Raw genomic sequence first — 12703 nt, forward strand, 5'->3', positions numbered from 1 at the left:
TCATTACTGATTATTTGATGGCAGGTAATTAAAATAAAGATACACGATATATATCTGTTATACTTTGACAGTTTATTCGAATTAAAATAACAATATTTTTTTTTCCCCAAGTTTTTATCATTTTTTTCGTCAAAAATAAGTCATATAGATATACCCACATATTTATGCATACCTTTGTATATATTTTTTTCTTTTAATATACACACAAAAAAAACAATCCATATAAACTTTCTATTTATAAACCTAAAGATTAACTATTTTTTGTTAAAAACATTGAATATGTATACAACAATTATGAGTATATGTGTTGTTACAGAGTAGCATATTTTCTATTCTTCTTCTTCCATCATTCCCTTGTGTAGCGAGTTTAAATATTCTGCATTTTCCTTTGTATGGACAGCTTTAGCTATTCCAACCTATTCATTAAATACAGGAATAAAAATAAAAAATTAAAAATGCCAATAATCAATTACAATATAAACATTGGAACATGAACGTATTTATAGTGCATATAAAAAACGGAATTACATGACTTGTTCAGAATTTTTTTTTTCTTACATATGAATTATTATTATCCTTCCCTCGTCTGTAGACAGTATAATAATGTTTCATGAATGCTGCATTTCCTAAAATGTATGCATGTCCATATTCTGGAGAAACCTCAATTTCCATAAATGCTGGTTTACACATGTTGTGTTTTCGAATCAAATATTGGGATGGTGTCAATGTAAAGGGCATATTATTCTGCGAATATTAAATAGGTGTATACACATGTATATATGGATATATTTATTTATTAAAGGTTAATAAAATAAGCACGGGTCATTCACACGAGTAATTATTTTTTCTTATTTAATTACGATGACATAGGTTAAGTTGGGGTAACTAGCTATAACTTCTTCAATATTATCATCATCGCATTTCTGACAAAAAAAATTATTTAAAAAAATGGGAATTTACGCATGTTATTTTCATAAATATATAGCTAGCTGGGTAGCCAAAATAAATTATATTGTAAGGATATGGCTAGCCAGCTAGCTATTTTCCATTTTATTTTCGTACCTTGGGAGGGACAACTTTAAAAAAGTATTTTATTTCCGATTTAGGGACACTATTAAAGGAAGTTCCAGAATCAAATATTAAATAATTTTCATTGGAATTTAAGGGTTTGAAATGTTTTCCTTTTTTCCAATGTTTAGTATGATGATTGTTTCGTAGCCATATTTTTTTATGATTAAAATGATGTTTATTAAAATATTTTTGTGTGAAATGTTTTTTTTTGTGTTTATTTCCATCTTTCATTTTTAAATCATAAACAATTGATCCACTATCACAACAAAATTTTTTATGATCTATATATAATCCATCAAATTTTATTTCCCAATAATATTCTCTTACAACTGGAAACATATATATATCTCCTTCGAAAAACTTTTTTTCGACTCCTCCAAAAATTAAAGCTGAATATTTATTATCCATTCCAATATATATTGAAAATTCATTATGCGGAAAATTATAACTAGACATTAAATTTTCATATATTGGATTACCACCAGTAGAAAGCATTGCAGGAAATGCTAATCCTACAATTCCTTCAAAATTAATTCTTTCAAAAACATTTGATTTATTGTCAGTTCCTTTTTCACGTTTTACTAATCCAAAGGATTGATTTTCAATTTTAAATGGTCCGATTCTGAATGTCTCGATCCCAATTGTTCCCTGAATTATTCCGGTTCCAAACTGCATTCCCATAAAAAATAGTATGATTATGTATGCTAGATAAATGACTATAAAATTGAATGTATACATATGTGTGTATGTATATATGTATATTACCATAATATCTAAATTGGTTCGTGGTGTATAATATTTAAAGGTATCGGATATTTTGTGATTATAACGATGTACTTTTAAGCATGTTTTGTCTTTGCATTTAGTACTAACAACCCATATATTCCTGCGATAAACAAAGGAAAAAACAGTAAGCATATTCAATTCAAATTTTAAATGAAACGGTTTCAATATACAGTAATGCACTTATACATTTTTGCATCTGAATAGGTCGATCAATTTTTTTTAACTTACGTGCTTCCAGTATCGAAAATTGGTCTGATTGTTTGAGGGGGATTTCCTATTTGTATGAACCCAACATATTGACTCTTAAAAAAAGAGAAAGAAAAATGAAAAAAGTAAAAATAATTTATGACTCCATCACAATGTTATAAATTGAAATAAATCGGAGCATAAAAGTGCACATTTGTGAGAATACATATTCAATTTACAAATTGAATGAAAAAAAGAACTTACATCTTGTAGCTGTTGTAGAGGTAAAATGACGTTGCTATTTACTGAATGTTCCTTTTTTTGATTAAACATATTTTCATATTTTGATCTTAAATTGGTAGAATTTTCTTCGTCCAAATTTTCTTCAGATTCTTCATCCATAATATCATTATCTATATTTGGCATTGCATTATGATTTTCAATAAAATTATACATTTTTTTTTTTTTTTTACTTAATTCTTTTTGAGAATAATTGTTATCAAACTGTGTGGGGTCATCACTTTTTGACCTGTCTTGTTCATAAAAATATTTCCTTTTACTTGGTATCGCTACCAAGGGGAGAATATTCTATAAAAAAAAAAGTGCATAAATTGGGCAAAACATAAATGCACATACATATATATATGTCGCTTGGATCGTCATGAAATTTCTAGCTTAGTGAGAGTAGTAAAATATTTTTTGGTGATATATTTACTTACCTGTGATTCTCCATTTTCATGAATACAGACAGAACAGTTTACACAAGAGTTACATGGTTGTATCTTTTGTTTATTATATTCTTGATTATTTTTTAAAGAAGATAAATTATTTGATTTTTTATTCAAATTTACATAATCACTTGTAACAAAATTAAAAAAATAAATAAAAAATAATACTGTTACCGTTGGATGTGTTAAAAGTACCAAAAAATATTTTTTTCTTAATTTTTTAAAAGTAAAAAAAAACATTTTTATTTAGTATATATGAAAAATCATTAAAAAAGAGATTAGTAAAATAAATTAACAAAACAAAATAAACAATCTCAACGGTACCTAAAATGTAGACAAACTAATTCATACCATTCTTCTCATAAAAAAATATCGCTACATGGATATTCATAAAATGGCATTTTCACATAAATACTATAAAAATTAAAAAAACAAATGAATAAACAATTTAGTGACTTCCCAATATAAAACATTCAAACTATAATCATGTGTAAATATAAAACGAATTATATTTTTAATATTTTTTATCTATTTTTTATGATGGTGCTATCTAAAGGGGATATAAATATATGCATACATATATAACATATGAATTATGTTTTTTTATTTTTGTGCATACATTTTTTTTCCAACAACCATTTATTATCTTTATTAATAGTATAGTTTTGTTGTCATTAATTTTTTTATTTTTTGTTGTTTATGTCTAAAATTGGATCCGTGTAGTATTATATACCCTTTTTCATAAAACGGGAAAAAAATAAACGAAAAAGAGTTTTAATTTGCATCTCATCTTTTGAATAAATATGGATTAAAAAATATTTCCTATACTATTTATATCAATCACCGTATGCATTCCTTTTTTTATATAATAATTTTTTAATGAGAAAAATAGAATTCTATGACATGTGCATGCCGATGCACGCTCTGTCACCCTTATGTAGCAACTCCCCAATCACAATAAAACAAAGAAATAGTGAAATTTAAAAATGTATAAACACCCAAATTGATAGATTATATATTATATCAGTTGAATTTCGATCAACAAATTAGTAATTATATAAAAGTTTAAAAAAATATATGACAGTAGCAACGGTAGTAACAATATGACAACAATAATAGAGATTGGAAAAATAAAGAAGATCAGATTTAGTGATTGTACATAAAAAAAAAAAAATTGATGTTAAGGAAACAAAGATAAGTTGTTGCCCTTGTGTTATACCTCCATAATAGAAAGTACAAACTTTAAACACATGCAAAGTATCGAATATGTATATATACAAACAGATATTTAATTCCTGTACATATATGAGTGTGTAAATATACACTAATTTATATCTAATTAAAAGTCAATTAATTTTCCAAATAAAATATGTTGCAATATTTGTCGCTTCTGAATTATTTCAGCTTGATACATTTTAAGTAACCCCGAGCATATTTTTTCCCTAAATTAAAAAGTGTCGATAAAAAGTGTTGATAAAAAATGTAGATAAAAAAATATGACGAAAAAAATAGTGGCATATTCACTTCCCATCGTATTATGACTTATTCAAACATTCTAAATGCTTACCATGTCTTTACTCCTGATATGTCATACAGCATTTGAGATGATTCATGAAAAGGAGCATGCTTCAACTGAAAAGAAAAAAAAGAACATGCACACCATGAAGTATTTAAAATATGTATATATAAATTCCTTTTTAATAAAATTTTCTGATATTGCAACTTATTTAAGTACCATTAGTATATATTTTAGTGCATCAAAGTACAAATATTTTGGTGCCCATAATTCAACTAATTCTTTTTTCTCGACCTATCACCAGTTTTAAAACAAGAATGTAAAATCATGTTACTACATCCTAAAACGCACGCATGCATATGCATACTGAATTATTCATAAAAGATAAATTATTTAAAAAGACTTACATCATTTGTTTGGATTTCTTTATTATATGAAAGTTGAGCAGCACCAAATAAAAAAACGAGGAATTGAAAATCATCTAACCCCCATGCTCCTCTACTTCCAGCTGGTTCGACTGTATATATTACTTGGATTCTTCGCACACATTCTAAGTATCTAAAAAGTAGGTATTAAAAAAGTATGAGCATATGCACCGATATGTATATATATTATGTACATATTACTATGCACTATCCATTTTTCTCTTTTCAAATTACTGTCGATATAAGACAAGCACTAAGTGTCTATGGTCGGGGGTAGAAAAAAAGGTTAATTTGTTTAGGCAAAAAAGAAAAAGTAAAAAATTTAATTCATGTCCAGTTCCATAATCAATCCTTTTTTTATTTCCAATTGAATTTTTTAAATAAAATGATAATTGATATATATGTTCAGAAATATTTGAAATTCCTGACTCATTTAAAATATTTGGTAATTGTTGATCAACTTCTTTATAATATTCATCACAAAAAATTGGAAAAGCTTTATTTCCAAATCGAGTAGGATGTTTTATGGGTGGACATTTATCTATACATATATTCATTATTTTAATTAGCTGTAATATATTATATACATTTTTTGATAATAATAATATATTATCTGAATTTGTATTGTTTGAATTATTTTCTTCTTTTAAAATAAATTGATCTAAAGGTTTCATCTCAACACCAATAACAGATTTGTTTAAATCGGATATGAAATTAATTATGTCTTGATATATTTGGCTGTTCATAAATTTTTGTACCCCTTCATCATTTATTATTTTGAAACTCAAATTAGGATCCTCCATTTTCTTTATTTTATTTAAATCTATAAATGTGTATACGTAACATAAATTTAACTATCAGTCACAAACAAATTGAGGTATAATAGCTAAGTATGACCGTCTTTTTTTGCATATTATTTATATATGCACAGTCCTTTAACTACCTATTTTTTTTATCACGGTTGAGTTTTTTCCTATCTTTATAGAAAACTAAAATTGTATACACATTTAGGTTTAATTATTTTTGATTATTTTAGGATGTACTTATTTTTCTCTTTTATATTACACTAACTTATAGTGTAGGTAAATATTACCATAAAAAAATTATGATTGAAAAATGTACAAAAAAAAATGTTACTTTATATTTGGAAATAAAGAAAAGGATGGTTACTAGGGATGCCAAAATGGATATAGGCTAGTACGTATGGAACTACAATTTTATTAAAATGAAAAAAAAATAAATTATTTAAAAAAAAACATGTATAGCATCATATATAAGCTGAAGTTTTTTTCAATGTATTTAAACTTATATACAAATTATTTACAATCATTTTGTTTCATTTTTGTACTTAAATAGATATTCATACATGAAATCATGTACATGTAATAATAGTAGTAATGCAGTTTGTGCATTATTGTATAAATCGACTGATATTTTTTTTTTGCTTAACTAATATATGCTACCTTTTCAGGAGAGTATAAAAAAATCGGAAAATAGATATATTCAGAAAAATAAAAAGACATTTTTTATCATCTTTTTTTTTTTAATACTATTTAAAAGGAAAATAAATCATGAAAACAAAGAAATTATTATATTTTTTCCACTTCGATATATAGGGTTATCCACTTTCTTATTACAATTTATTTAAAACACAATTTTATGAATTTTATTTCGTTAGCTATTAACATTTTTTTGCTTAATTACATTCTTTTTTTGAAACCATATGGGATATACATACAAATAACTAAAATCACACATACTCCTTATATAATAAGGGAAATTATCACATAATGTGAAATAAAAAATTGATAAACTATTACGTAAATATACACATAAGTATGTAATTCATATAAGCTTCAAATATATTTTTTTTAAATATATGCATATATTTTTTTTTGGTATTACAAAGCCATAAAATTATGATGCCTTTTTCTCAATCACAGAATTAGTTTATAGGTGTAAAAAAATATGAATATTAAAATTTGTATTTTCAAATAAATACATAATGGCTCTTTTAAATAGATCTCCTTAGATATAGCCTTATTCTTTTTTTACATTCCATGTACATAATATTTATGTAATATAAAGGAAAGAAAAAAAAAAACACACAAATTTTATGAACAGTTCAGCACAAAATTGGCTTATTGTTTTCCAAAATAGCTAGACAATTAAACAAAGAGAAATATATTTCCAAAAAATAAAACGAATATCTCTATATATTCCCCTTCACTATAATTTATATGATAAAAATTATTATGAATGGATGATTTTATAAATGATGAAATAAATTCAACTGATGAAAATGAGCCTGTTTTACTTGAAGTTAACGATTTAATAAAAGCAAAATGGAGGAAGGACAAAAGTAACAAAAATACATATTTGAATTCTTCGAGTGTGTATTATTACAGACCCCAATTGACAGTACATAATCCTGTTGATGATTTAGGTGACTACAATGATGGTGAAAGAGATGATGAGTGCTTACTTTCCCATGATAAAATTTCAAATAATATAAATAAAGAGCGTTATAATAAAAAATCGTTCATAAATTATTTCAAATTAATGTTTTTACGATCAAAATTAACAAATTATTATGAACAAGGAATTAATAAAATGAAAAATCTTTTTACTAATGAAAAAAAAAAAGAAAATGATTTTTTTGGTTACACAGATAATTTTCCATCGGAATATTTGAATATATTAGCAACCCGTTTATATTATTCAAAAATTACGAAATATTTATATTTTTTTGTTATTATATTAAATATTTATATCCTTATAACTACTATTTTTACTCAAATGATGAGTAAATTTGTTGTGATTTCAGAAATTTTTGTGATAATCATGTTATTAATAGAAGTCTTATTGCGACTAACAACACAGGTATTATTTTTTTTCTAAGTAGAAAAATATTCCAGATATTTATAAAATACCCTATTATGTCCTATTCAAATATATATCTATGTGTGTGTGTTTACTTATGAATTTACCAAAATTTGAATATAAATTATTTTTTCCTGACCATGCAAGAAAAATTGATAAAAAAAACCTTACATGTGCATATTTTTTTTTTCACAACACAGGGAAGACGCTATTTTTACCATTTTGATGGTTTGTTTGATGTATTAATAACAATTATGTGTTTCCTTTTATTGATAAGTAGTGGAGATTTAAAAGTATTTTATGCAGACAATACTGCTAAAACAAAAAAAAATGAGATTGAAGAAATTATTTCTCAAAGTTTAACAATTTTACGGTTTTCACTTCAATTCTTTCGAACTATAACCCTTTTTATGCATTGCAAAAGGACTGAGGTATGGCTCGTTTTATATGTATACATACGGATGTTATATGGATAGTATATATATCTTTACTTTTATTTTTCCTCATTCCTTCACATTTTCAGGAGCCCGTTGAAAAAATAGATTTTTCATTACTAAATTTGCCCAATGATGATGCATAAATTTGTATAGAAAAAGTGATAGATTAAATTGCGAATAGGAAATTAAAAAGTGTCATGAAGTCATATTTCATGGAAGTGAGTTGTTATTATTTAAAAAAAAAAAAGACAAAAAATAAAATAAAGAAAAACAAAAGTGGGTTATTAACAAACTGAAACAAATTTAAAAAATCAAAATGTTTGAACAATTTTTCACATGCACAAACATAATTTTATATCTTATTTATATTTTTTAAGTAACCTTTTAAAGCTTCCTTTTTTTTAATTCCCTAAACGATAACACATCGTTCATATTTGTTGAATGCAAAAATGCATCTTGTTCAAAATTTTGTTTATCATCATATGCAAATGATTCTATTAAATTAAATTTTTTTTTTTTTTCGTATCCAACTTCAACTAACTTATCATCAAATTTATTGATTTCTGTATTCTTTATAAAAGATATATTATTCTGTTTTTTTGGGTCGAGATTATTAAAATTAGTATTTTTTCTATTATCGGTGCTATTTTCACAATATATATTTTTATTTCCGGAATCGAAACGAATTTGGTTATTATTGGGTGGGCTTTCATTATATGTAAAATTGGAAAAATTAAATTTATCTTTATTTATGTTGTTTATTTTTGTATGCTTATCATTATTATCAAATTGATGAACCTGATTTATAAATGTAAAATCATCAGATACAAATTCGTTTAACTTTTGTTTAAATGCGTCATCGTGTTTATGTTGTAAATTATTTGTTCCATTGTTTGTTATCATATTTTTATCAAAATTAAATTCATCATATCCTCTATCAGTATTAGTCAATTTATTTATGTCCCTATGGTATGTTTGTTTATTTCCTTCAAACTTATTGTTAGAAACATGAGTGTACATATCGGATTTTCCATTTTTTTCTAACGTTTTATCACAATCCGTATCATTAGCTCTATACATGGATACCGGTTTTGGCTCTTCTTCTCGATACTTGAATTGGTCTAAAGCATTATAATTGAGGGTATTCATACGGGTTCGACTATTTGTAGGTTCATTTATAGATGCAGTTGTTCGAATGGTAGAAGTGGTAAACTTGTTAAATTCGGAACTTCTATGATCGTATGTCTCATTTTTTTTAATATTATCATAAGTAAATGATTCTATAAAATTAGCAACAGATGTCAAGTTAGGCCTCCTTGTTGATCCGAATTCAGATGCATTACCATGATCATTTATCAGATTTATGTTTGTTTCTAAATCATGTAATAAACAAAATCCTCTAATTCCAGATGCCAATTTTTCTAAAAAGATATTTGAACATAAAGGTGAAATATTATAAACATGTTTTCGAATTAGATGTACTTGTGTTATTCTTTTGTTACATATATCTTTTAATGGTTGATCAGAAATTAATTGAAAAGGTGGAATATTTTGATTCCTTGCTTCTAACATACGGGTTCTTAATAAGATATTCATCAATGATTCTTTAATTTGTTCATCTGTTAATTTTATTTCTTTATATTCACTTTCTCTAACAAAATCATGTTTATTAATATTAAAATATTCGTACTTATTTATTGTTCCATTTTTATTTTTTGAACTTTTTACATCCTTTACATTTTTTAAAACAACTGGATTTGTTTCGTCCTCTTTATATTTAAATGCATCTAAATCTATAACCTTAGAAATATTTCTTTCATTATTGGATAGTTCACTATTTAAAAATTCTCTAATATTTTTCACTTTATTTTTAACAGAATATGTACCAACATTAAATGTTGTATGATCATTCTTATCATTTTCTGGTTCATAGTTTGAATAATTATATTCCTCTTTTTTACTACCATTTTTCCCTCCTTTTTTTGTACTTTTTTTTTTTTTTTTGTCATTTATTGCATTATCTGACAAAAAGAAAGGTAATGGGATTATATATTTACGATCACTATTTATAAAATCTTCTCCTTTTTTTGTAATCCCAATACTTATATAACCCATATCATTAGAATAATTTAGTAGTTCCTCTACATATTTATCATTCCTACAAACTTTCATAAAGGCAGACCACCAAGCAGCTGATTTATGTTTTCCTTCACCATATTCTTTTATAGTATGATATCCTTTTTTAATAATATTTGATTCAGCACTTTTAATTAATATTTTACATATTGTTGATATTCCTGTTTTACCTTTTAAAGATTTTACACAATTTAATAATATTTTTAATTCCTTTGTTAAATCACAAGTGTTGTCTAAAATGTTTGGTAATGACAATAATGGACTCATTCTACCTTCCTCTTCATGATTATCATCATTTATACATATAACATTGTCAGATGTAAACATTCTGTTTGTTTCATATATTTCGTTTGTCAGACTAAAAAATGAATTTTCTGTTTTGTCTGTAATTGTCACTAAATTGTTTTCGTTTTTTTTCCCTAAAATTTTATTTTTATTTTTTTTTATAATATTCATATAGTGAACACAATTATCACATTTAGAACATAAAAAGATATCATATTTTTGAATATAAAAACAAACACCTTCATTATTTGTATTATTAAATATATCTATGTCTAAAGATTTAATTGGTTGTTCATCAAAATAATCATAAATTTTTTTTCTTCTACATATTATTGAGTAGGCATAATCTGATGATTGTGTAAACATAGTAATAATATGTTGAACTCTTTTAAAATTCTTTTCCATCATATGATTTGCTACATTTTCTCTTAAAATTACATTTTTAGATTTTGATTCTTCATTTATATGAAAAAATAATATGGCTTCAGCATCTCCTCCATCTCTACCTGCTCTTCCAACTTGTTGTACATAAGCTTCTAAAGATCGTGAAAAACCATAATGTATAATCCTTCGTATATCTGGTTTATCAATACCCATCCCAAAAGCTACAGTAGCAATAACTATTTGTATTTCATCTTTTAAAAACATTTCATGAGCTTCTCTTTTTTCTTCATTGGATAAATCTGCATGATACATTTTTACTAATAATCCACGTTCATTTAAAAAATTATAAATATTTTCACAATCTTTTTTTGTATTAACATATATTAATGTTGAATTATATGGACATATTTTTGAATTGTCTATAAATTTTCTAGTACGTTCATTAGATTTATATGGAGGTATATCTAAAATATTTTTTAAGTCATCATATATATCTGTTTTTTCAAGAACTTTATAAAATATATTTTTTTTATTTACACTACTTCTTTTTATTAAGCATTTATTTAAATTAAAATTTAAATTTTTCAAAATATCACTTTGTACAGCTTTAGTACATGTAGCTGTTAAACACATAAATGGAATTTCACTTAAAATTGGTCTTAGTTCATTTAATTTTCTATAAGATGGTCTAAAATCATGACCCCATTCAGACATACAATGTACTTCATCAATTGCTATTAATAATATTTTACTTTTTAATACCAAAAATAAACTTTTATTATTTAATGCATATTCAGGACTACAATAAACTATTCTATATAATCCTTGTTTTATTTCATCTACTATTTTTTGATTATTTTTTTTTTGACCGCTTCCTAAAAATACAGCTGATATTTTTTTTCTATTTAAATTGTCTACCTGATCTTTCATTAATGATATTAATGGAGATATAACTATCGTTAGTTTATTTTTATATTCATCCATTATAGATGGAATTTGATAACATAATGATTTTCCCATTCCGGTTGCCATAACTAGAAAACTATCTTTTTTATGAAATACAGCATGTACTGCTTCAATTTGAAAATGTTTTAAATTCTTATATCCAAAATATTTTTTTTGAGCTTCTTCCATTTTTATTCGCATTTCTTCAATTGAATAATTTACTGTTGCCATTCTATTTGGCATATTATCTTCTGACCCATTCCCATTTTTCCGGATGCTCATATATTTCAGCATCCTCTCCAAAAAAAAAAAAAAAAAAAAAATTATGAACACAGCTAGCCAAAAATCTATATATTTTTGAAGGGAAAACAAAAGTTGTGTGTGTGTATCTTTGCCCTTATCATATTGATAATTTATAGATTTATAAAATTTTAGTTTATTTTAAACTTATTCATTAATCCTTATATTGTTGGGAATACGAAATATAGTCAATAGATATGATAAAGTTTATAATTTAAAATGGCATAAATCTGTTTTTTTTAATTCGTGGCTTGGTGAGTAAAACAAAAAAAAAATCTTTAACATGCCTGGAGTACCTATTTTAGGTCAAACTTTCAAACAATTATAATTTAAAAAATAAATAACAAGCATTTATACATAAGCAAAGGAAATGAAAAATTAATAATATAAAATTAGAGAAATAAATGTTGATAAGCATACTTGGGAATTGCATTATTTATGTACACATACATTACGGAAATAATGAGAATATTTTCAAAAAAAAAAAAAAATAAAATAATTCGCTAATAATACGATAGCAATGCGATGATAATACAATGAGAATACGATGACAGTACGAATAAATTATTTTACTGTTTGGCATATATTTTTCTTGCTCTTTCCATTTTGTTTTTTTATTAA

The 12703-nt window shown here is 24.6% G+C and overlaps 4 protein-coding genes across 4 annotated transcripts; 1 reads left to right on the plus strand and 3 right to left on the minus strand.

Moving 5' to 3' along the window:
- Window positions 1–329: 329 nt before the first annotated feature.
- Window positions 330–3011, minus strand: PVVCY_1001930 (plasmepsin IX, putative; the record flags this gene model as incomplete). The annotated part of the gene is made up of 8 exons (XM_008625645.1): window positions 330–416; window positions 559–744; window positions 861–923; window positions 1063–1740; window positions 1837–1957; window positions 2086–2159; window positions 2308–2631; window positions 2763–3011. The coding sequence occupies 8 exons, from the start codon at window positions 3009–3011 to the stop codon at window positions 330–332; spliced, it is 1782 nt and encodes a 593-aa protein (XP_008623867.1).
- Window positions 3012–4110: 1099 nt separating this feature from the next.
- On the minus strand, window positions 4111–5515 carry PVVCY_1001940 (serine/threonine protein phosphatase 2A activator, putative; the record flags this gene model as incomplete). The annotated part of the gene is made up of 5 exons (XM_008625646.1): window positions 4111–4213; window positions 4339–4403; window positions 4507–4581; window positions 4695–4845; window positions 4947–5515. The coding sequence occupies 5 exons, from the start codon at window positions 5513–5515 to the stop codon at window positions 4111–4113; spliced, it is 963 nt and encodes a 320-aa protein (XP_008623868.1).
- Window positions 5516–6971: 1456 nt separating this feature from the next.
- Window positions 6972–8175, plus strand: PVVCY_1001950 (conserved Plasmodium protein, unknown function; the record flags this gene model as incomplete). Its single annotated transcript, XM_008625647.1, has 3 exons — window positions 6972–7595; window positions 7796–8026; window positions 8119–8175. The coding sequence occupies 3 exons, from the start codon at window positions 6972–6974 to the stop codon at window positions 8173–8175; spliced, it is 912 nt and encodes a 303-aa protein (XP_008623869.1).
- A 241-nt stretch (window positions 8176–8416) lies between these two features.
- PVVCY_1001960 (ADP-dependent DNA helicase RecQ, putative) lies at window positions 8417–12076 on the minus strand (the record flags this gene model as incomplete). The annotated part of the gene is made up of 1 exon (XM_008625648.1): window positions 8417–12076. One exon carries the CDS (start codon window positions 12074–12076, stop codon window positions 8417–8419), a length of 3660 nt encoding a protein of 1219 aa, XP_008623870.1.
- Between the last annotated feature and the right edge of the window lie 627 nt (window positions 12077–12703).

Source organism: Plasmodium vinckei, assembly GCF_900681995.1.
Source record: "Plasmodium vinckei vinckei genome assembly, chromosome: PVVCY_10".
Lineage (NCBI taxonomy): Eukaryota > Apicomplexa > Aconoidasida > Haemosporida > Plasmodiidae > Plasmodium > Plasmodium vinckei.